The sequence below is a fragment of the Gallinula chloropus genome (genome assembly GCF_964237585.1).
Source record: "Gallinula chloropus genome assembly, chromosome: Z".
NCBI classification, from domain to species: domain Eukaryota; kingdom Metazoa; phylum Chordata; class Aves; order Gruiformes; family Rallidae; genus Gallinula; species Gallinula chloropus.
The window spans coordinates 80964984-80991157 of NC_140089.1; the positions used below are offsets into that span (position 1 = coordinate 80964984).

A 26174-nucleotide genomic window follows, 5' to 3' on the forward strand; every position below is an offset into this window, starting at 1 on the left:
TAATTGCAATGATTCTCTTCTATGAAAGCTACTTAACTCCAACAACATATTTAACTTCGTATTTTAACACATTGGTATGGTGTGCATACAAATAAGGTCTATTTTCAGTAGTATTCTATACCTCTTTTCTGCATTGATCAGGTGTAATGCATTCAGAGTACTTCCATATATTATTGAAATGAAAGATTTTACTGCATCTTAAGAATGGACGTTAATGCTTCCAGCTTCTTACATTTTCCCCCAAGGTTTCTTTTGTCAAAATACAGTGAAGTGGAGAAGAAGGATAGTTCCAGAGACCAGTGGTGGTCAAAATTCCAGTGCCTGGAAATGTTGCCTCAGACTGGTAAGCTTATTCAGGCAGAACAAATAAAAACCAAAAATGCAGATCCCATCAGTAAGTCTGCACTTCATGTCTTGCAGAAGCAGGGAACATTAATAGATCTCCTCTTGTTACTCTGTCTGATTAGCTATATCTGGAGAAAATGAGCCTTTCCCGCTGATGAGTTAGAGGTGTGCGCTTTAACAGTCACAAAGGAAATGTGAAGAAGTTGGACAGTGTTTTCTAACTATTCCTATTGTTTATATTCTTATTTGAGTACAGTTGAAAAGGGTCATCATGTTTATTTGTGAATACCTTGTGCTAAGAGCAGGGGAATTTCTCCTTTCACAAAGGTTTCAGGGTGGGAAGTGGTAATATTGATGGTAGTGCTCAGTTTGTTCTTATCTTCCAAACTGGAAAATATTTACCACCTAGAACACCATGTAAACTTCAGTGTGTTTTTTTTTTTCCCCCTCCATTTTACAACCTTGGAAACTCTGGCAGACTGATAGGCTCAAAATAGTCACACAAGAGTGGATCTTAGCACAGCGTAGATGGGAGTGACTCTATTAGTGAAAAAGCAAAACACAAGAAAATCTTTGTTATCAGTTCCTACGTGGCAGAGTCTCTAGTGAGCTTCAAAGGTCTTGCATCTGAGGAAAGTGATGACATGAAGAAAGTATTCAGTGTGGAAGATCATGTAGAGATCAAGAGAATTGGAAACGAAGTCAGCAAAGTAATATTTCTAAAGAAAGCCGTGTATAAAAGCGAAAATAGAAGATAAGTTGGAAACGATGTCTAATATTAAAGGTTTTAGGAACAGAAGACATGAAGGTGAGAGCTCAAGGAGGAACCAAAAGGAACAGTTAAGACCATAAATATGTGATGATGACTGTAGCAGGATATGGAGTAAAAGAGAAGCTGGATTTTGTAGGACCGAGTGAGGAGTGGATCATGAATTTCTGTGTAAGGTACTGGGCAGAGCAGCATTACATCACTGACAAGGTGAGGCTACATCTAGCATTTACGTTACAAAATCTGAGGGCGTGTGTGTATACTGGGGGCAGTGCTGCTGTTACATTTAACATTTCTCTTAGGGCTGTGTGTACACCATTTCGAACTGGCACTGATTTAAGTAGAGGCTGCTTTTCTAAGTGAAACTCAGCATCATCAGTCTTCCTATAAGAACCAAGCCTCACTAATAGATCTATTTCTAGCTCTTGCAGTTGTGAAGAAGGTGGCCCATCCTCTCTCAATCAGTATGCTGCTGAGTTGCATGGCCTATGGCTATGTAGGCTGAAAAAATACTGAAGAAGCCTGAACTTCCGTGTTCATCTTTGAGAGGTGACTAAACTTCCTTGCCTCTGTCCATCCATTTCAACACCAGAACTTCCACTGAAAATAAAAATGCGCCTTAAACATAATTCAGAGCCTCATAATAAAACATGTCATGTGGTTAACCTTTAATACAATGTAACATTTAAAGAATAGTTTGCATCTTTTGCTGGTAAATTACTACATAAATATTTAGATTAGGTGCGAATAGGAATGTGACATTATTTATGGATCCATATTTCTCTGGCATTTCAGATGCATGGTTGTTTTGCTCCTTAATAAATGCAGACATTAAAAGAACAAGCGCACACAAAGTGCTAATTTTAAAGCTTTGCAGCTCAGGGGAGAAAAATCTCCACATTTTGTTAGAACTGCTTTTCGTCTCCTGTTGCACGATAGAGAGAAATCATTTAAAACACTTGCAGTTGCATTAAGCTCCTTTATTTCTGATACTTGTCATGACATGACATGTCTCACCTGCTAGTGCAGATCGGTAGCAGAGCAACCTGTCAGATCTGAAGATGTTTTGGTGCTGTCTGTTCCTTCTTACTTCAGAGGCAGATGTGTTATGGTACAGTTACTGCTTTAATTTTTCCCCCTATCTTGCTACAGTTCTCACATCGTAATCCTTGGAAAGGGAAGGCAAGAATATATGAAATACCTTACTGGTGAAAACTGTCAAGAAAAAGAAGAAACTACAGGTTCCTTTTTTTTTCTGATTCAGTTAGATATCAGACTGTTAGGGAGACTGACCACAAAGCTACATTGCCAGTACAGGGCATGAAGGTTCGGAAAACAGTCCTGAAACAATAGTGCCGATAGCTGTTGTGGAAGCACTATCAGACCTGAGTCACATGAGTTCTCTTACTTGTGCCACACAGACATCTGTAAAGTTATGTAAATCACATACCTTATCTGCAGTTCACCTTCCCTTTTATGAAACGTGACCTTCCTTGTAGCCTGAACATACAAGGATGATGACAGTAAGTTCTTTTGATACCTGTAAAGTATTCAGATACTGCAGTGATGAAACTTTGTAGTGATTAGCACTGGAGTAAGTTTCCATTTGAGATGGAAAAGGTATGGGTGTTTCCTTGATCTGTTGAAATTAAGGAGAGGTACTGAGCTGCTCTGCTGCAGTCTTTGCTTCTAATTTAATCCTGTGCTTAAAAAGTTAATTCTTTGGGAGTTATCGCTACTTCGTGGTCTCCATGATGTTTATCAGTGAGGCCACCTCACTGAATGTTCATGCTCTTCTGCCTTGGGCTTGGCAGGACTATCACTTGAGACCTGTAGGATCTTGTGTTCTGGCTCACTGAACTGTTCACTGAACAGTCTCCTGTCTTGTGTTTTGAACTTCTGTGAGGAAAGCAGATCTCTAGATTTATTTATTTATTCATTCGTATTTATTTGTTGTCCTCTGTTGAAAGCCTGCTTCTAGTCCAGGGCCCTTGTGAGGTGTTCACATACACTCATTTTCCTTTCCTCCTTGTTGGCAAAAAATGGACGTTCTTACATAGCTCAGTGTGCAGGCTAGCTTGATGACCTTTGGATTGGAGAATACCCCTAATTTATCTGATTTTTATAGCTCTTATTGTATAAAGACTTTATGATGAATATTTTTCTCCATTTGCTTATAGTTTCTTTGGTTTAATGTCTCAAAAATTTTTTTTAAAATCATGGGAATGTATTTTACAAGAAGACCTCTTCAGTACTTGACTTAGAGTCAAAGTTCTCCTAAGTGTCCATGGTGAGCTCTGTGATACCTGCAGACCCACTAAATCATGGATTTTTGTGGTGTGGAGAGTGGCTGTGTAAACATGGAGGCTGTGGTTCTGACAGTATTGCAATAGGTAAAACATTTGCCAAAGAACTATTTGCTTAGGCAAATATTAATCCTCTGAGAGGAGGATATCGGTAAGTATCATTTACTTGCTGCCAGTAACTGTCTTTATGCAAACTCTTTTCAGCTATTTTTTCTTCTGATGAGCACTTCTGATGTTAGATTTCACGATTCCTGTCTTCTGGAGTAACAGCCCTCCAGCACTGATATCCTCAAGGCTAACACTTACCAGTGTTTCTCTGGGAGGAATGGAGAACTACACCAGGAGCGGGGGGAGGGGGGGGGGGAAGTCATGGCTATGAAGAAAAGGTTCTTTCTCTTCCCCAGTAATACATTAGACTTCTGTGTTTTATACACATTCATCTGGGTATCTTGGTGTGAAGAAGTGAAGATGACCTCCTGAATGCCAGCTGTTCTTCTGTGGTAATAAATGTGAGGATAGAGGGATGAGATGGGTGTTACGTTGCTGGAGATAGCACTTTCAGAGCCTTGTGAAACTTATTTTTACCTGCAGGCATGTAAACTTCCAAACAGACAAAAGTAAATGTGAATGGGTCAGTGGGACTCCAGGCTTGTCCTAGTAACACCTTTTGTCTAATACAAAACCAATCAGCCAGAATAAGCAATTTAATCTTTAAGATAAAGAACAATAAAGAGCACTAAAGAAATCCCAGGCTCCTGAAAGTTAAGTCTTTGCTATCAGTACTTCCCAGTAGAATCATTCCAGGTCAGTCATTTTCTTCCTCTTCAATAAATATCAAACATTTGTTTTGGAATTGGATTTTTGTTGGCATAGAGTAGCTTTGGAAGGTCAAGTGTGAAGGAAAAGGGAATTTTGTTAACAAACTTTCTGACAATATGAATAGTAGCAGTTCTTTTCAGATGGTTGGAGGAGAGGTACCTTCACTACGCTTAGCAAGTTTTAATATACATAACCTATTAATTGTAGTGTGATGAGAGCATAAAAGGTCTGTACAATGTCAAACAACCAAGTTTGGTGTTTTAATGCTGACAGTAGCCACAAGTGTGTGGCAAAGGATAAGGACAGGATAAGCCATTGGTAATACTTGCCAGCAAAAGTCTCCCGATGGCCAGAAATCTCTAATTAAAAACCACAGTCAGAATATTTCTCTGTGGTTTTGATCACACTGGATTTTGTTGTTGTTAGAAATCTGCTTAGTTGTGTCTATGTAAAATTTAAATGTTTACAGCCTTCTGTGAAGACCGATTCCACACCTTAGGGGAACTCTGAAAAATCTCCTCTGTTTTTTGTTTAGAACCTGGTGGGTAGAAGTATAGTAGAGCTCATAAACACCTGAATGTGCTTGTTCAGTTGCTGGACAAATGTATATTCTCTGTCTTGAAATGCTTTCAATAGCAATTTTCTGTCTGGGGTCCCATATTTATCTGGCCCATAACAGTTCTCCAGTTCTCCAGGATAAGGACCATCTTGGTCCCTTTGGTCTACTGAGAATATAAAAATGTATTTTTTTTTCCTTATTTTATTCCCTCCCCCTCACATAATATTAATGTACATTGTTATGCTCTGTCCAGGTATGTTTATGGACACAGATGTATGTGATCTGTGAAGGTGGTGTACTATTTGTACCACGTAGCTTTCTTTTCTTCTCCGATGATCCAGATCTGAAGTATTTTAAAACACCTGTTAATTTGAGGAGCTGTGGTTCACTTTGCCCACTTCTGAATCTCATATTGTCAGGAGGAAAGAATATCATTATTTATTAGGATGGTAGAAGTTTCCTGTCTTAGTGTGGGGATGTGTCATCTTTTGGTCTGAATGTGGGGGAACTTTAGAAATGAAATTCAGAGTACTGGCAAAACAGTATTTTTAATTTCTCTCAGTTTTAAACAGCCCCCTTTAGTTTACCTAGCCATGTCCTCCATTTTGAGCTGTGAGACTTATTGTACACTACTGTTACTGCAAAAAAAACCCAAAACCCACCCCAAAAAAGCCTTCCATGAGGAAGAGCAGCAGAACACACCCTGTTTCAGACAATGCAATTTGAGGCCTTAGTGCTGTAAATGATGTAGAAATGTGCATGTATTAATGAGGGGTATAATAGGTTTCAGTGAAAGTGGGAGATAAGATGTGTTAATCTTGTATATTAAATAGTCCTACAACAATGAACCTTATAATGAGGCTGTTATTAAATCTTTTCTTCACTGACTTCAGTTCAGTGAAACCAGGGCTTCTGAGTTTGGCACGTTTAAAGCCAGCTCTTACAGGGACGGACCAACTTTCTGAGGCTTTTGATGTCATTCTGAAATACCTAATTAGAAAGATGTACAGCATCTGATGGAAAAGAAAACCTTTGGAGCACTCTGAAACTGAATGCTTTCCTTTTCTTGGGATTGGGAACACCTTTAAAGTTGGTATTAATGTGCTTGTGTGGAGTTTGATTTGACCTCAGCTGCCTGTTTGGAAAAAGAGCATTGTGTTTCTCTCATCAACAGTGTGCAAACAGATTGTGTTCTAACAAGGTTAGAAAGACTGTCAAAATAGCAATAGTTTTAAAAGAAAAAAAAATCTAAATTGTCTAGAATGATCTGCAGTTTGTACATTCTGGGTGGTTCTAGCTGTAGCACTGAAGTGCCTAAGAAGGGCAAGGTTTCTTGGCTTGCTGGCATTTATTTATTTTTTTTTCTATTTCAGTTCAGCAACATTTACAGATTTTCATCTCACCACTTGCACCGTTTGGAGATAGTCAGATTAAAATCTACACACTCGTGCCTGAGTATGCTCTGGTTTAAAAGGTGTAAAGAGGAAGTTGCAGTATCTGAGCCCGCTGCAGACTGATTCAGAGAGGCAACCATGTGAGGAAGCAGCAAACAAAAGAATCCCCTGTATCCCTTTCCCTGCACAGCCCCGAACGAGGAATCTCATTGTGAGAGTGGTGGGAGCTGGGCTGGAGGACAGCCTGCTTTTCTCCATCAGTGTTATTCCCATTTGAGAGCTGTAAGGAAAAGGTTCACTGAGATACATCAAGTATATAAAATTAAGAGTGGTGATTGATTGTTTCCTGCAAGGAAGCAACAAGACAGACACCACTGTGTATTCTCAGGTGATCCCTGTTCTGATAGTAACCGAGACCAAACCTGATTAGCTTTGTTATAAAATGAGTTGATGTTTTGTGATCTCACATTCTCATTCTCTGCAAAGCAGACACCTTTTTGATTTACTATGCGTGTTCTTTAATTGAGATGGAGGTGCTGTAGCTCTGCTCTCACCAAGTTCAGGTTTTACATTCCACTTCTCTTTTGCCTCTTCATCCCCTTTCCCCCACGCATCTGACTCCGAGCTCACATTTATCGTGTTAAATAACTCCTCTTACTATGTCTAAACATAACAGGCTGAGCATCCTTTCTCAGATACCTCAATTCCCATATAGGCTAAAAGCACCTTATCTCTCTTGGACTTCTGCCGGTAGCTCCGTTGTCAAATTAGAGTAAAGAACATGGCTGTTTTAATATCGAGTGGTGCTGATATGACAAATGGCTTTGTGTAAACAGTAACGGTGGCTACTGTGGAAGATTGTTTTAATTCTCACAAAGGCCAGCAACTAAACCGTCGAGTTCTTCCAGTGATGGGTGTTTTAGGTAAGGCTCTGACTGCCTATGTGGGTGGAGGGGAGTGCAATTTGAGGGGGAATCGGTAGCAGGAGGGTTGCAGGTCGCATTTTCACGTTTCAAAGTGATGTGTTGGATCCCTCTCTGTAACAAAATTAACCCCAACATTTGAGAAGAGAGTTCGGTTCTGGGAGCGGTAATATCCAGCGAGGTCACTAGGTGGAGTGGCAGGTCCATTTTTCTTCTCGCAGAGGCTGACCAGTGCTTTTGTCGGCTTTGCAGATGCACATATGGTAGAATATTATCATTTTATGGTTACAATTATGAGCAATTTGATAGAAAATGAAAGCTAAATTATGCAGTGTTCCTTTTATTTGTTTAATTTTGCACTCTAAATGTGTAAAAGGAAAAAATAGCACTTTTTGTGCGGACAATGATAGGTGCAGTACCTTCTTTTGGCGTCATATTTTCAAACAGCATAGGTTGAGATTATTTTCTGTCATGCCTAATGAAATGTGTTCTCAGATGCTGGGACTGTTTTGCACAGAAATTGTATATGGCTGACTCTCCAGGCTCCTTTTTTTTCTGTAAAAAAGGATCATACGTTTACCAGCTGATAGGCAAATACGTAAGTAACAAGTTCCTTAACAGTCTCCAGTGAAAGAGGCTGGGTAGCTGTACCATCTTAGCAATAGTCAAAGGAAATCTTTAAATCTGGAAAGTTCACTATAAATGTTGGCAGAGCTCCCCTGCAAGGAACATGTATGTGCTGAACAAACTCTCTCTTTCTAGTGAGAGAAAATCTCCTGCCATTGCAGTTGTTAAGCCAAAAGTAAAAAATCTTTATGGCCCATGCCAGGACCAGTAGTGGGTAGAGATTATCTGTGGGATCTATGTTTTGTGTATTCAGGTTCTTAGTTTTTCTGTCTTCGGGTTCCCTAACATTCATTATTAAGAAAAATGCATGCTTTGCCCAGTGTGGGTAGTGGCAAAACTTGCCTTTTGTGTATTGGATTCTTCCCTCCTCCTCGCTAAAAGAAAGTTGCTAGCACAACCAGTTTGCAGAATAAACCTTTCTTTTTTTTTTTCTTTGCTTGTAAGTATCCTTTTGTTTGTATTAATGAAGATAAGGCTGGAGTTGCGTTTTCTGCTTGGAATGGAAAGTGCAGGCTCTGAGGTGGTATTTGCATTTATTGATCCAGGCACATCAGCTGGCACATGATGGCATGTGATATTTTTGTCCTTACCCACCTTTGAACCAGAGAACATGGCAGATAAGCTGTCGGGTTTGACTGGCATATCCCATGGAAAAGGATTTTCAGTGCACAGGATCAAATCTGGTACCATAAAAAGCTTCTGCATTTTGGTGGTATGATAGAGACTTATCTTAGTTCACATGCTAAGTTGGGAGTTAGTTTTAGGTTTAAATGCTTTTCTTGCTCTCAAATAATACTGGCTATCTTTTTGTTTGGCCAATTTTAGCTTCACTATTGTGCACTTCAATATTTTTCAGTATCTTTAAAGTGAACTAGGGGAATTTCATCACCTGGGTGGATCAGAGCATCTTGCTAGATGATATAAAACTCAGGTTGTCTGTAAAAGAAATTTAAAAAATCACATGTACTATGAATAAATCAAACTGGCAAATTTAACCAGGATAGAAAATCTTGTATTTTTTATTGCTTTTTTTTTTTTTTAATAAGATCAATTTTAAGTTGCCCTACAAGTGGTATGGGTGGAGATGGAAAGGTCATTTTTTGAAAACAACTTATTCAGCTGCTTAGGAAATGTGGTTTGTTTTGGTAGCTTTTTTAATTTTTAATTTCTGTTTCCACAGGATGTCAGTAAGCCTAAAGACTAGTTTTGAATTTGATGGTTTTACATATGCTTCCTGAAAGCCACAAAAACCTGCTCTGGCTTTGTCCCTAACTTTGTTCTTAACTCAGTAGCTTTTCTTCAGATAGGTAACCATAACTTAACTAATTTGTATGCACCATATGCAGCCTTGGCTCACTTCAAAGTGTAATCAAGTCATGAACTAATTACAATACCATATTCCCAAAGAATGTAAATTTAATTTCCCTTCAAACAGAATGGGAATGTATTAAGCAATTCCTTTATATGAGAGCTGTGGCATTCAACAACATAATGCTGATGCTTCAAACAGAAGTGAAGTTCTTAACTTTTGTGGACCTTGTGACCTTTTTCCCTATGCATCCTCGCTTTTTATTCTTGCATCTTGAGTTAATTTACTGACTGGATAACAACATTAATATATTCAAGTGTAAATTAAAATGTAACTGTTGGGCTTGAGATTGGAGATCACTCTATCTTATTGTATGTGACTTGCTTCTCTATAGTCTTTTCAGAAATGTGCTTCCTGAGGATTTTGGATCAGAAAGAGATTGTGTTTTGAATTGAAGGCTCATAAGGTTCAGACCCGCACCAGATGATTTCTTTAATACATTGACAAGTGGATGTGCAGAAAGTTCCCTACAGGTTCTCAGCATTGCTCTGCCAAGGAGTCCACATAAACTCGGTTATATAAGAACGAGTGAAGTGAAGTTGTTCATAAAACATTTTATTACCTTCAGTCTTTGCAGCATCTTCAGAGTTTAGATAATAAACCCTCATAGAAGTTACTAGTCTTTACCCTTTCACAGAACAATGATTCACATAGGTTCAAGCCACTTATTTTCTTTCCCTTAATTTTAAAAGCAGGAGAAACGTGTCAGGGTTGACTTTGATCTGTGCCTGAATAGTTGGGTTTCTGAAATGCAGTCCTGTTGTTGCTCTTCTGAGATGAAATTGTCAAAGCGTGGGACTGCGTATCTATTAAACACAAGTTATATTTTAAAATTAAATGTGGGTCAGCTTCCAATGAAGTATGTAATTGTTTAATGCTAAAGGAAAGAGCTTAAAATATCTTATTTTATATTTTAAAGTGGTCCTTTTAGATGTTAATTCATTAATACCAGCAGTTTATTTTTATTCATATGACTTTTCATATGTAAGTAGTTGAAGCTGCATTATTTTAATCCTTTCTTTGGTTAGGAAGAAGAGAGCCCGCAGGTGGAAATCAGAATGACATACATATTGCTTCTTTCCCAAAAGGCACAGCATCTTTGTCCTATTGATATGCAAAATATTAAGGTAGAAAATAAACTTCATTGCTTCATGTGTCAAAATACTGAAAAATATATGCTTGGGTGCTGCATGGAAAAATGTGAACCCACTTCAAACTGAGCACACTTGTAGAGGAGTGTTGCCATGAGGCTGTCATGGGCCTTTGGGGCTCTGCAGACTCTGCAAATTCTGTTCCCTTGTATTGTGAGCATTTAAATGTAGCCTGAGCCTTAGTTGTTGGTACACAGGGACAGTTGTAAGTACACAGGGATAATATCATCTGGAGACCCATCTCTGTTGGGTCTTCAATTTTGCTTAAGTTTGGTGAAATGCTTTCTTACGCTTGCATCAGCATCACAAGGCATTTTCGGGCTACTGAATAACAGTGCAGTGGGATGTCATAGTAGCACAAGGTACCAAAATGACAGAAGCAGATATTAAGCATCTATTAAACAGATGTGAGCTTGCTTTGACATTGTTCAAGTTGGCACAGTCCATCCACATTCTAGAAGTGGTGTAGTATTAGTACTGCAGCCAAAGTAAAAACCAACCAACCAAAACCACAAAAAACAAGGCATGCAGCACTTGATGTCGTGCACCATGAATGTGGTACACATGGTACACATGACACCCTAAATAGGTCTGGCTCCTTAAATAGGTCTGGCTTACACACACCTATTTGGAAGGCAGGCAAATAAGCTCAGGTCTGCCTGCAAGTTATTTGAACAGATTTTTCTTTGGAAATTAAGATCTCTTTTTCAGCACTTAGCCTAATTTAAGCAGCTTACAGTCAGTGGTACTTCCTCAGCATCTCCTTCTCAATCTAGTTTTTTTCACAGCCCTTGTCTTGAAGGGACTACCTGAGGCAGTGAAGAGAGTTTGGTCTTTGCTGAAACTGCCAATATGATGATAACTAGTCAGCTTTCTAGATGCATGTCCTTAAGCGGGGATTAAAATAAGTGTTCTGTGGCTACTAGATCATGATTTCAGATGTCAAAAAGCTTTCTTCATCACATGCTGAAATCATATCCCTGAAGGTTTCTTCTGTCTTTACTGTAAAATGTAAGTTATACCTATCTTAGTGAAATTTAAATCTAGCTTGTGCCTGTCTGTTTGACTTTTTCCTTCCTTTGCTTGCTTTATTAATTTATGCATGTCTCTGTTGTAACTCTGAGTCCCTAGAGAATCTTCCATTGGGTGTAGGAGCTGATGGGACCAGAGCATCTTGTTGCTGAAGATAGAGATTTAGCTCTTGTGTTCTCTTGTGGACATGGATCAGAGTGTGCAGCCTTGAGTCAAAGGATGGCCCAAGTCAGATGTACAGTCAGGGGCTGTAGGAATCTGTTATTTCTGGGCAGCTTGTTTGATGCTTGGCAAGCCTCTTAGGGCGTGTCTGCTTGGGTGAATGCAGGCACACTTGCACTCTAAGCTAATCAGGTGCAAGATGAATGTGGTTTGTTAGTGCTGTGACTGAACTGTGGACTTGGGTCCTGGAGCCACAGGACTTGGGTCCTGGAGCTGGCCTGTGGAGTGCAGGGTTGCTGAGCTGTACCTGTGAGCACACATACTCCCAGTGCCACGGTTTTTCCGTGTGTAAAGAAGGAACATTAGAGCTTCACCTGTGCCAAAAATGCTTGTGACCAGACATTGACAGGAAGGAGTCAGTAGGTGAAGAGTTCTCACAAACACTGAGAATATGGAAGGGTTTTTGTTACTAGGTTGGCTGCCAAGAAGTCTCATTAGTAGTGCTGTCTTCCCCTGCTAGTAGCTGCTAGGAAACTTTTTTCCCAGCCCCAGATTCCTGTGATTTGGGGCTGCTTTAATTTGTTTCTTTAAAATAAAGTGAGGTAAACCAAAACATTTCTTCTTGAATGATGCAGGCTAAAATCCCCATCTTTCTAAAGATGAGACCCTCACCTTTCTGTTTTTCCTCTCACTAGGAGTGACTCACAAAGGCAGAACTTCAGCAAATAGCCCTCAAGGAGCAGCCGGGTGTTGGCTTCATCTGGAAACCTTGCCTCTAGATGAAGAGACCAGTGGGTGTTTGAACTGCTGTAGCATGAACATTACTCACAGAAGGATGCGGAGGCTGATGGGTAGAATTCAGAAGCTTTCTAGGAAGTTGTTGAATGCTGTAAAACAGAACACTTCAGATTTTAAACTGGGCTGCGCTTACAAATTAGGCAGTGTGCTGGGAACAGCACAGGAGGTCAGCGGGTATGCTAAGGACTGCTACTTCTTCTCCCACCTCTTTCCCACCCCCTCTCCCCCAGTTTCTGGGGGAGCAAGGAACTGTAGCTGTTTGTCCCACTTCATCTTGTGAGAGGGCTTAAAGTATTTCAGCAGTGAGTAAGCTGAGAGTAGTTGGTGTAGTCACGGAGCAGATATGAAAGTCTGAGGCTTAAGAGTGGAACTGCAGAGAGTAGGGCTGAGACTTTGGAAGGTGGATGGATGCTAGCAGGCAGGTTGATGTTGCTGGAAGAGGTGTCTCCCTCTGCTGGCTGCCTGTTCCTTCTGCTCGCATTGTGCCAGCTCGTGTGCTTGACTGAACCTTTACCTTTCTGGGCCAGTTTGCTGAGCCCTTGGATTGAGAGTGGGGTTTGGGAAAGCTGCAGAGCTGGTGTGGATGGAGGGAATGAGACTGGGAGGGTGACTTTGGCAGCAGTTGAGCATTAGGCTGGCTGTGCTGCCTTGTGAAGCTTCACCCCTGGGAAAACCTCTTTGTTCCCTGCGTAATGACCCACTCCCTGGAAATCTGTTCCTGGCCTCTCTGAGTGTGCCACCACTGTGTGCTAGCAGTCCCTCTTCTCAAAGCCAGCTCTATCTCCACTGAGGTGGTTATCTCTTAAGAGCCATAAATGAAGTCTTAATTCTGTGACTTAGATTCGGTGACAAAATTAACTAATTTATTCAGTAAAACATATAGTACTTCCTCTATGACATGTAAATGTGGCTGTTCAAATCTTAGCCTTTGCCTTTCTGATTTTGATTTTTTTGTTTTGTCATCAGCTCCCCCCCCCCCCCATGCACAACCTTAATACTTTATTAACGAACTGCATAAAATGTATTACTCGAGTACATTCAAATCATATTTCTTGGACATAAAAACACCAATCGGTGAATTGCCAAGTACCACTTCTGTCAGGTAGCTAACATATTGTAAATCCAATATTTGTGCTCCTGAACACATGAAGAAATATCTGGTGCCAGTGTTTAGGTACATTACTTTTTCTGTGCAAATTAGCAGGACTTCTTGTCCTATATTTTTTTTTCACCTTTACAAACATTTTTTTAAAACAGATTATGAAAATATTTATCATTAACTCTGTATTTGTCTAGAGACTGTATTGCCATAATACATGTGTGCCCTTGTTACATCTGAATGACTTAAATATTTTTGTGGCAGTGTTGTATATTGCTTGGCTAATTTGTAGGGGGAAAAAAGAGATCATCTTGCTGCTTTTAGCAAAAATTCAATAGAACGGAAGAGTAAGATCTAATATTAAGGCTTTTTTTCTTAAGAACATATTCTGCAGTAAATGTACCAGCACATTATGGAGAATTATCGTACTTAGAGCTATTCTGCATGTGTCTTAAACAAATGAACATTTTATTTTTTTTCCTATTTGAAGCTTCATGTTTCCTTACTTAGTAAGCAAAGCAGGGCTTTGTGCTCTTAGTCTATGGTGGCTGTAGCAATACATTGCTTAATGTAGAGTGATTGTGTGTGAATCACTAAAGCTTTAATATACAGAAATGTAAGGTTTTAATATACAGAAAGTTTTAACAGTTACAGAATCTTCCAAGAATCTCAGGGATATATCAGCCACCGTTCACGTTCACGTTAACTGTTGCCTTTCCCACTGGTGATCACATAAACTGACCCTTGGACAACCAGGATTTGCTTGCGTGGTTTTCTAACGTGAATTTGCATGTCCTGTTTTAAGCTGTACTTTAAACAAATTTCGCAGCTGCAGGCAAGAGATGGTGGCATCATGTGCACAGCAAGGGCTCTGCAGCCTGTAAAACACGATTTGGGCATCTCTTTTATAGTATACTTGCCCTGTGTATGTGTGAAGCCTGGAAGTGAGGGTGATCTTGCGTAGCTTTCAGCAGGACTGATATTAACTCTGTGTCAAGAGTGAGGGTAGGTGTGTGGCCATCAGTGGTGTGCCCCAAGGCCATTTAGGGTACTCGTGCCTTGCACCAGCAGTGTGCTGGCTGGAGGGAGAAGAGGGTAAAATCTGTTTTGTGGGGAAGGGGTTGCTGGAAGCAAAGTGAATTAAGAAGGCTGTAAAAAATTGATAAAGATAGGACTGTCTGTTTTTATATTCTGCCACATAACATGGGTTTAAATGAATTTCCCTATAATTTGTCTTCAAATACCGACATTTAACTCTTAGGCTGTATAAATGAACTGGCTTTTTCTAGAGTAAAATTCATGCCCTGCGTCCAGGCTAATATGTTCACCTACTATAAACATTACTGCTATAGTTACAACCGGAATAAAAAATTCCTTTTATATACATCATAGCTGGCAGAGACTCCTGAGACCACCACAAATCACTTCAGCCTTTTGGTGCTCTCTGACGAAATGAACTGAAATGTAAAACAGCTCAGGCTTCAGGCAGGCTGGCTCTGGAAAGCAATTAGCTTGTTTAGACCATTGTTTGTACCTTTCCGTATTTCCAGGTGCTGAGCAAAGGTGTTATAGTAGCTTTCCTGATTGATTTAAACATTGGGGTTTAATAACCTCCAATTCCTTCCTAAAATGTTTTGCTTATTCTCTGTGTAGCCTTTTATTTAAAGCAAAGAAAAACAAACCAACCAATCCCTGGCAAGACCCTCCCTCAAAAGAACAAGAAGAAGAAGAAAAAAAGGGGAAAAAAAACCCCACAAAAACCTCAGGGTCATAACAGGGAATAACAAAGCAGTGAGTTATTTATGCAGCCATGATTGGCAAAAATGATTGCAACATGAATTTGCCCAGAAGCAATGATTAGATCATAAAAATGTTAAGGAAATCTGTAACTCAACACCATTTTATAGATTGAAGAAGTTTTTGTTCCCTACCTTAATTGCGGTGACTTGTTATTAAAGTATTTATTCAGAGTAATCTCTTTGGACAGCGAGCCCTTATCCCATCTGCATGCATAATTAAAAGTGAGGGGGGAGAGAGGGGAGCGTAAATGGTTTACCATGCTACATGAGCAAGGGAGGGAATTACACAATGACAGGTGAAGAGCAGATTTATCTCCTGTTGGAATTTCAATGCTGCAAGCAAGGCAGGACACTGTTGCTTGCTAATATCCTTGCAATCACCACAGTTGCTGCTTCTCCAGATTACTGTCCAAAAATCATTGCTGGTCTCTGAAAGGCCTGTAGCGCTGCATCTGTGGCTGTGGGCTTTGGAGCCGTTGGTGCTCAAGCAAAGAGATTGGATTTGGGTATGTGGGCTTGTGAATCCATGTCTGTGCTTAAAAATGGACTATTTACTTACTTGGCTGGCTATTTATTTATTTATAAATAAACATTGCTAGTGTCTGGCTTTGCTGAATACAAATCAGAGGCTTGTAATTGTTCCAACTGAAACAATGTCATCACCTGCCTCCTGCTGCTGTCCCTTTTCCAATGATAAAAGAATTTGGTGCAATTCTTCTTTTTCTACTCTTGACTAGAAAGAAGGTTGTATTTGAACATTCATTGCTAGGCAGATTTATCATCATTAGGCAGTACTCAAACACACGGTATCTCTTTTTAAATTGAACTGTTACGTATCTAAATCAGATTTCCACAGAGTAAGTTGGTATATATTTGACTCTTAACTATTCACTAAAGAGTATTTTTCCCTTAACTTCTGATGTCTCACCTCTGCAACAGCAGTACAGAGAATGCCAGGAACTGTTGAGCCTTTATCAGAAGTATCTAGCTGAGCAGCAGGAAAAACTATCGCTCTCGCTTTCTGAACTCAGTGCTGCCAAGGAAAAGGAGCAGAAGGTAAGCTCTTTTCTCCCATCCTATTTTTTAATGACATCTTTAAAATGTCTTTTCCCTTTTATTAAAACTGTAACTTTAAGTGTGCTGTCTTGCATTGTACAGTGTTGAATAGTGTTTTGTGACTGGCTTCCCATGAGCCTTTTCCTCAATACATGGATTGCAGGAAAACAAAACAAAACTGCCCCAACTTTGTTAGTGGGTGTAATTGACCATGTTGTAGTGAAGTAGGAATCATAGGTATCTGTGCCTTTGCTAAGGAAGGTGGTAAAATGTTCTTCAGTTTTCTGTCCCATTTCTTAAACAGTAAAGTAATTGCAGTCACTATAGGTACAGCTTTCAAGTTTTCTCTGTGGCTTTTGAGGATTGAAAAGGACATTCTGGATGATCTGTTTGGTCAATAAGTGCTTTCTTAAGTCTGTAAGGCAGCCCATCTAATTTAAGCCGTTTATAGAAGATGTATAATTATACATGCAGCTTAAACCCAAGAAATGTTGACTAGAGATATAGTGTGTTAAATTAAGTTGTAAAATGTTTCTCAGATGCATGTGCCCAAAGACTTAAAAACATGCTTGCTTGAGGTTTTTTTACTGATAGGTAAGTATTTGATTTGCATCTGTGCTGATAGCACATTGTACCCTGGAAATTAAGACTTCCTTACCTGCTCTTCTCTTTTAGTGGCTTCCATCTGCAGACTTCCAGAGTATACCCTACCTATGACTATACCTTTTTCATACATTTGGCCCTTGATCCTTTCTGTTGCTGGAAGAGTGGTCAAGGCTTCTGTAGTAGTAAGGTCGTTAGCACAGAGTATCCAGAAGGTGTCCTGGTTCTGACCTCTTGGATGTTCCCTACGAACAAGGTTTCACAAGGTTTCACTACTTCTCAAGAGCCTGTGAACAGAGGGGTGCGTTTTTAATTCTGCTCAGGAAGCAGGCAGCAAGACTTCCCTGACTTCGCTGGCATCTGGGATTGGTTTTTTAGCTGGCTGCTGGTTGTGGTGAGGTGGGGATTTTTTGTAAAATATGTTGCTGGACATTGTCTTTAAGCTTTTATAAACATTTAATTTCTGTTGTTTTTTTATTTTTACCTGTGATCCATTTTGTGATGGCGTTGAGTTTGAAACAAGGACCCTTTTCTCTGAGAGTGCATGAACTTGCTGGGCATCTTCATGGAAAACAGTCCAGAGGAGCCCATGTAGTCCAACACCATGTGACAGCTGTTTGGGATGATGACAGTACTTCTCTTAGGTTCTGCCATGCTTAACCTTTCACCTTCCAACTTTAAATGTGAATATCTTGTCCTAGGTTAACAGCCAGTATAAAGGTTTATGTTGTAATCATATCCACAGTGCTAAAGTAGAAGCAGAGAAAAGGAAACCTTCAGCCCATTAACTGTCAAATCAGCATCTGCTGGTACAGCAGTCCACATGCATCTCTTGTTCTTCTGTCTTCCTAATCATTATCAGTGTATACACAGAGACTTCTCTGAACTGGTCTTCTGATTTCATGTGCAAAGTTCTACCAAGCTTATCTTTGATCCCATTATTTCTTCTCTCTATCCTTACAGGTATTTTTGTCCACAAATGCAAAAAATCAACGTCTGCCTTAACATTTCATTTATAGTTACCTAGTCTACAGCTCCAGCCTAGCATGTCTGAAATTACACTAGCCTTCTTGCCCTGTGCAAAGCATTGTAGGCATAGATAAAAACCTGTCAAAGCTTGTTTCAACTGTTTGTGGGTTTTTTTTTTTTTTCTTACAGCTTTCAAAACATTTGTAATGTTTCTAGCCTTCCTCTTTAGTTTTCTCTTTCTGTGTGGTCCTGGTAGACATAGGGCTGCTTGTATCTGGAATGAATTTAGCTTTATAAATTGTTGCCTTTTTTCCCAAACAAGCACTTCATGGTGTGCTTTTCCTCACACCTCAGGAACTGTGGAGAGGTTTGCAGGACTACCTTGTTGTGTTCCCTTTTTCCTTTACACCACACTCCTTCGTGTGATAGCTGTCAAAACCTAAGAAAAGTCACTGGACTGCTTCTTGGTGGACTGCTGTGGTGTTTTCCCACACCTTTTTGTAGCTGTCTTTTTGTCTCTTACCTTGGTACAGGAACTGTAAGCTCTTAGGGCTGTGTAGTGGGCCTCCTTTTGTTCTGGTGAGTGTTGTCTTCGTGCAGTAGTTCAGGCAGGCATGACTTGCATTCTGAGCGTGCCACAGGGGAATGCAGCAGGGAGGGATTTTTGGGAGGTAAGAATTGGGAGGGGGACAGACCCAGTAAACTTTCCTCCTGCTCTGAGTGCTGTCCATGCCAGTTTTTGCTGCCCTGCTGCAGCTTTTATGTTCTCCTTTTTGTTTTAAGCTGGACCTGGAGAGAAGCCTCGTTGTTTAAATATTAGGCTAAAGGAAGTCTTCCTGAGTTTTATTTGAGTCCTGATCCTTTGGGAATCTTTTTCCTATTGTTTGTTTTTGACTAGGCTGAGGAAATCCTGGATATGTCTGACTTTAAATCAGTAGATGCTAGCTTGCTACCTAGTTTTCACTTCTTTGAACCGTCTAGGAGAGGTAATCATTGTTTCCTATTTCAGGTGACTGCTGATGTTACCCGGGCATCTGTGCTTCTATGTAAGATGTCACCCTGATTTTCCTGTGTCTTCCAGAAACATGGGATTTTGCAGTTATTCTCTGTACTGAAGCACTTCTTTGTTCTCCCTGTTAAGCGTTATTCTTTCTTGTTTCTGTTCATTTTCCTCTCTTTTTCCTACTTGTTTATTTTGATTGATTTCTAATGCTACACCTATATCTTGACATCACCTGGTTTTCGCCTGTCTGGCTCCCTCATTCTTACTGTACAATAATGCTGACCATAAGCTGTCACTTTCCCCTGGGTTTAGACAGGTATTTGAAAGCATCTCCTTTCAGTCTTTAAATGCAGGGCTTGGTGTTAAGATGAGACAATTAACAGGTGAAGAGAACTGCATCCTTTCCAAACATCGATGGCATTGTTGCAGAAGGAGTGGGAGTTGTATAGAAGGCACAGGCCTGCAGTGTGTCTGTGGCTGAAATGCAGCCCTGGCTTGTAGCCTTATTGAACTAATGCAGCTACTTTGGCCTTAACTTCTACTTTTTTCTGGTTTACCATCACCTAACAGTAGCATTAATTTTGAAATCATGTTTTCCTCTTACCTAATATTGCTTCTTTATAACAGAAGTCAGCCCTCAAAATTTAAAGAAGCGTTCTGGTAGTAGTGAAATAAAATTGCTGGGAAGATGGTGGTGAGATGATTTAAGACAGAACTCTCGTGGAGTCAATAATCAGTAACTGGAACATGGAGCTTCCTTTTTTTGTGAGATAAAGTTAATTCCATTTGAAAAGATACTTAAGGTGACATGAATTGAATTATTCAAACTGGCCTTCTCAGCATTAACTCTAGGTTAATATCTCATGATGCCTCTGGTTTCATTATAGGAGTTTTAAGTACATAACTTTTTATAATAAATTCAATACCTAGAAGCCAAACTGAAATTGGTTTACCTTCTACTAACCTATAAAAAGAAGCATTAATTGTAAAGTGAATATTAAAGTGGTCACTAAAGTTGACTCAGACAGATTCGAAGAGATAGCTCTTGTGTAAAGGCAGTGAAGAACTCTACTGAACAATAGGCTTCTGCCCTGATGTTAATGGAAAATACAATTCATATTAAAATGTACTTAAACTTCTTCTATCAAAAATGATTTTTGGATGTTCTTTCTGCAGCTCCAAAATGTTCTGTCTGTGCCATTTTCAGAAGCTTTACAGAGAGATGTAAAGAAAATTGCCCTTGTTCTAGGTAATCATGTCTGACCTAGTTACATAGTTGCTGCTTCACTGCCATCTCAAACAGTGGCAAGAATCCAGTTTACTTTGGCAAATCTCTGTAGATGTTCTGCAGCTAAGGGTAGGACTTCTGTCACAAAAGTTGGACAGGCTGCCGAGATTCTGCTGGACTGGAATTCTTCAGCTACTTCACCTAAAAGAAAGATAATACCTGTAGTCTCATCATTTCCCATTAGTGTTAATCTTTGAATTTACAAGTACAGATGGCAGCTTTTGTTTCTTATTTGGGGAAGATTACCAATACATCTGCTAATTCCCTTGATTTACAGAGATTCTTGTTCTGTATGTGTTTTAAGCTTTGGTTCTTCCTCCTGTGTAGAAAAGCCACAGAGAAGCTGTGGAAGCACCTTCCCTCGCAGGGCTCAAAGCCAGGCTGGATGGGGCTTTGGGCAGCCTGGGCTGGTGCAGGGTGTCCCTGCCCATGGCAGGGGAGTGGGACTGGATGGTCTTTGAGGTCCCTTCCAACCCAAACTGTTCTGTGATTCTGTGATTATTTTCAGTGGGGTATCTGCTCTCCCCCTTCCTTGTGTACTATGTCATCTGCCTCCTGTTTGGTGTTTACATTTCTGTAGTGTCAAAGGCCTGTATCAGGAACAATGTACTGTTGTGGACTAAGCACTGTTCAGGGTGTTGGAACACATGGGCTGCTTTGGGAAGATTGTAAAATAGTAAGGTCTTTAACTTTTGCAGGAAGACAAATCTTTTTACCTTTTTCTCCCTTTTGAAGAAATGTTACTATTTGACTTTTCATGCAGTTGTGAGGACATATCACAGTGAAGTCCGAAGGAAGCATTTTCTTGCAAGGACTAGAAAGCCATGTCAGTGACTATAATTCTTCTCTATATTGTTGTTATTTGTATTAATAAGGATAATTACATACTAAAGCTTCAAACGTTGGTTATTTGAGTCTTTCTAATATTTTTTTTCTTTGGAAAGGATGTTGAAACATGTCAGTCTTAAGAGGTCCTTATTTTCATATTGTCCCCAAACTTTCCTATTCCTCTTTTTTCAACATGGGTCACCTTTAAACACATTCTTAGCTTGTTTAAAGAAAAAAAAAATCCCACATATGCAAAAGGTTTTAATTGCTATAAGGTAAACCTGAATGATAGAATTGACTTTGTCTGTTTACCCAGCTGTATGGGAACAATGGATGAGCCCATCTGAAAGATACTTGAGAACTGGGATAATAAACAAAGAACTAATTTGACTGTAGACCCAAGGGTATTGGAATAATTTTATGAGGCCAGACAGAGACAGAGTTTTAGCATGAGTAAATATCGGGAATAGCCTTGCCTTACCTGTATTACTTCCTTCAAATCCTCTGATCTGTCTCTGTACCTCTCCTGTCTGTAAAAGGGAGATAATGTTTTTTGTCCTCATTCTTTCTGTTTTCTACTGACAATGTCAGGTTTTGGGTACTGCTTCATGGTGTTCAAAGTGATTAGTGATGATTTTTCAAACTTAGGGTGATCAGGAATAGACTACCTTGTAGTATGATGAAGAAAAGTCATGTTCTTTCCTTTCGCCTCTAGGTTCAAGAGTCATAGTTAATTTACCTGCCTTTTCTAAAAAATAGTAACACCAAACAGCAGTGCAGATGGACATAAATATTCAAATGGAAAAAAGAAACACCAGTATTGCTAACATTCACAATAGAATTCCACCAGCCTCCAATCCCCTGGTAACGGGTGCAGTAGTAGAACTGTTTGGCTCGAATAAAAGCCACATCTACTTGCATGCTGTGAATGATGCTGTATTCGTGGTGATAAGCACTTCACTCTCAGCTCACTGCTTAAGCAAGGTCTGAGCAGTTCACTGCTTAACTGAGATCTGCAGTTCACTGTCTCTTTGTTCTATTGTCTTTAATCAACCTTGTCTCTGGTCTCTTTAGGGTCTTTTGATTTTCTCTTTCTTTTTCTCTGAAGGTGCCTGTTTCGGTTTCATTAAAACCTGTCCCTCCTGTTGAAATCTTTTCCTTAGGTGGACACTCATTTCTGGTATATATTTTTCTGTTGAGAGATAAATCTGGAAAGAAGACAGCGCCTTCCTTTACAGCAAAACATTCTTTTGCCCTTGTAGACGTCTGATGATATTGTTACTATTGTGAAATGGTATCTCTGGATCTTTATGAGAGTTTAAGAAATTTGTAGCAGGACTGCCTGTCCTTGAGAGGCACTTTACAAACTCTTAGATCAGATATTGCAGTTTCTTCAGTGTAGCTCTCATAGTGGCTCTTGGGAGAGCCCATTGTGACCAGACTTACCAGCATCCTCTCAATCTCCCTTTGAAGTGAGGGAAAGGTTTCTTCAAGTGAATCCAAGGCTTCATAAGACTGCACTTGCAGTCAAAGATTTTGTATTATGCTACAGAACTCAGGGAGAAAAAAACTTCTACCCATCACTTTGTGGAGTTGCCTGTCTACCTAACAGCCATTAAGAACACAAATATGCCAGCTGCCTACCCTTATACTGGCACTTCTGGTTTTATAGTCTATTTGAACTATGCATATGCCCTTTTATTCTGCTGTCTTTGACCTCTTTCAGAAGTTGGGCCTCTTTGAAAATCAGTTTCTCACACACTTCCAACCTCCTTGATTCATCAGTACCTGGTAAACAAGATGTCTCAGATTCCTCTGAGTGTGGTAGGTTCTGGATATTGTGATAAAGATTTCATTCCTGAAGTTTGTGACTTATTGAAAACCAGTGCTGGAGATTTTCAAAGCAAAACTCAACAAGAAATCTCATGTAACTTTCAAGATGGCCTCGTTTTGTCGAGATTTGGGCCAGGTAACGAGCACAGTTCCCTTTCAACCTGCATTATTACTTTTCTGTATCATCTCTTCACCAACCCTATTTGAGAGGGAGAGAGGAGAGAGCGAGAGAGAGCTAGAGAGAGAGAGAGATCGTCCTGTGAGAACTTTTTTTGGTAAGAAGTAAAAATGTTTCTGGGCCATTAACAGAAGTCCCAACACCCGGGCCGTTATTTCTTGAAGTAGAAACAATTAGAGCTGCTATTTCTTGCAATTAAAACGAATAGAAGCTGCATTCTGATCTAGGACTTCATAACGTAAATCCCTTTATTCATCAGTTTGAGTTCCAGACAGAGTGATATTAGTGATTATTATAATGAAAGGTAAATTGCTTACCATCTCTTGCATGCAATGTGCACATTTTTGTGTTTATCAGGTTGTTTAATTAGAAATATCTTTAATGAAAACCAGGTGATTATTAGTTCAGGGCACTATAGGTTGGTCTTCGTGCGGCAGAAAGATTTTTCATGAGAGCCAGGGCTGTAATTTTCTTTCAGCTAAGAAGTTGGGAATTCGTTATCTGTCTGTACCAGGATGATTGCCTGCAGAAATATCTCTTTGAGTTAGTTCTGAATACCCTAAGATTTAGCTTGAGTTTTTCATTTTGAGCTTGCTGCAAAAAGTTCAAACTTAAAGTTTTTCCGATGCACCGTTTGCCATTTGAAGTTTATAAGGAGTCTCCCCCTGGGATTTTATCCACCATAGGACAAATCTGTAAAGTTCTTGAGACATCTGAAGTAATTTTTCCGTATAAGCAGAATGTTTCTTGTGAGGTGGCATCAGCACAGACTCTGCATCTATGACATTTATTGCAAGACTGCGTACACATTGCATGTGATTATGGTTTAGAAAAGCATGGTTACCTCTCTCTGATCCAGTGAATGCCTTAAATACCATTGCATAACAATTTTTGATTGCCATCTATTCACGGCAGATGCCAGAAAATGTCTGAAATGTCCCACTTCCTGATGTGCAGTAATACACATTTCTCTTCATTTTAGAAATTCGCTCTTGTGATTTCAGAGCTTGGGATGTGGGTAGAAACAGACCATGCAGACATTCAGGACCATCATATGCCCATGATGATTCATTTTACCATCAACACAAACAGGGGTAGGTGATTTTCTCTTGTCCATGCAAGAAAACTGTCAGTCTGAAACCAAAGTAGACAAAACTAACCCCACAGACGCATCTCTGTCTGTATGAGCTACTTCCTAAGGTTTAGAGTAGGGGAAAGCAAATTATGTCCTCTGACCTGTCTTGGATGTTTGGATTACCTTGAGGTTTATCTTTGCCTTTAAGTAAATTTCTAGTCAGTCTGTCATAGATGCATTTGATTCCATGTTACATCTTTCCTCATCTGTTCCCCTCTCTGTGATCAGCAGCCATCCTGTTGTCTAGAGCAGGCCCAACAGATTTTTGAGGATGTCTTCTGTTCTCTGGTGTGTAACTCCAAAAACTCGTCTTACTCTCTGGAGCTGGGTCACGAACATCAGTACCTTAGTTGAGGACTGTCAGTTTACAGTGAGTGCCTCTGATGAATGTTTCTGCTCTTCAGACCCAGGACTTTTCACAAAGAAGTGACAATGTTGGCGCCTTCTGTGGCTAAGTCAAGGACCCACTCTTGCAGGCTAATGTCACGTTAAAACTTGGCAGAAAAGCTTTTACTCACAGTCATATTGAGAATGTCATTTGTGTTCATGGTTACAGAAAAGGAGAATGAAAATTTTAATAGAGAACTTGTCTCATTAAATGAGCTCATGAGACTGCAAAGGTAGAACAGTCAACGAGCAACTGAGGTCACTCTTCTGGATATCAAGTGACAGCTGTGGAGAACACTTCTTTTCCTGATACCCATACATTTATTGCATAAAACACAACACTCCACTGTTAATACAGCTTATTGGCACAACTCTTCCTTTTGGATACTTGCCCTTCAGGGCTCATAAAGTCAGGCACTCTGGGACTCCTGGTGATTTCTCATTTTGGAGCATTTGATAGTGTCTGTCGTAGTGAGTGTGCACATTTAGGCATGGGATTGAAGGAGAAAGAACGGTTATCTTGATCTGTAACTTTTGGAGTACGTGTGAATGCACTGCCTTGGAATCCCTGGAGATATTGGGGCTGAGAAGAACAGAGGACCTGGGATGCACTGAATTGTTCAGGTAGCAGCATCTGTGCCCATATATGTGGGAAGGACTTGGTTCTGACCAGCACTGCTAATTCAAAATCCTCCGGCTTTGTGTGCCTGGGAGCATGTGCAACCATCTGTGAAAGTACAGACAGACTGACTTCTCAGTAACCTTTCGTTTTTCAAACCAATGTGCAGCACCTGCTGAAGGCACAGACCTGTGTCTGAAACACCAGCACAGGTTCAGCATTCACACTTGAATTGACATATATGTAAGCAAGCTTATAATACTGTCTCTGGCTGTGAAACTACTTTTTCTAAATCTTAACACAGAAATAAGTGCCAGTTTCATATTTTTAAAAAAAGAATATTTATTTTTAACTTGAACATTTCCAGTTAATCAACAGATGTCAGCCTTTTGAAACATTATCTTAGGTGAGTCGTGTAGATTCTGAAGCTTCAGGTTAAGTCAAAACCAGTCATATGTCTGGAGGGAAGTCCTTTTTTTTTGAGGAAATGAGACTTCAGACACATGTGCAGAAAGGTCTTTAAATATTTAGGCCTTTGTTTTTCATTTTATCCATGGGAATGTCATTAAAGGGACATGAGAAGCTTTGATTAATATTTTTCATTACTTGTGCTGGCCATGAGAATTCTGCATACAAGTATGCTACTGGGACTGGTGTTGTGGTCTACCAGGTAGGTGAGGACTGGCAAGCAGATGAATTAGGATCTAATTCTGTTCTGTTACTGTCTTGCCATCAAGTTACTTAATTGCTTTCTGGCTTAGTTACTTTATCTTTAAATAGAAGATGATGCCCACTGCTGAAGCATTAAGCTTAGAGAATTTAAAATGCTGTGTAAATGCAAAGATGAATTGTTGGTCTACTTATGAGTTCAAGGTAGTGTAAAGAGTGCTCAGTTGGCCTGGGACTTCCCCATACATAAGTTAATTCTAATAAAAAGGCAGTCTTTTTTCTTATGCTGGGTTAGAAATAACATGGGGAAAAGCCTTCTGATGCTGTATGACAGAAAACAGATACACATATCATATGATTAATTTCATGGCTGCATTTATTCATCAGAGGTAAGAAAAGGATCACATCATCTGAAATGAAGAATCTGCACTTCTGTAAGTAAAACATGAAGAAA

General features: G+C 39.8%; 1 protein-coding gene across 1 annotated transcript in view; it reads left to right on the forward strand.

The window, feature by feature from the left end:
- KIAA1328 overlaps positions 1–26174 on the forward strand; it is a gene marked incomplete at its 3' end in the record, with an annotated part of 173744 nt that overhangs the window by 54064 nt on the left and 93506 nt on the right. Inside the window, exon 6 of the mRNA XM_084278132.1 lies at positions 16081–16208. Within this exon, the coding sequence (XP_084134258.1) occupies positions 16081–16208 (128 nt within the window). The remainder of the gene's footprint in view (positions 1–16080; positions 16209–26174) is intronic.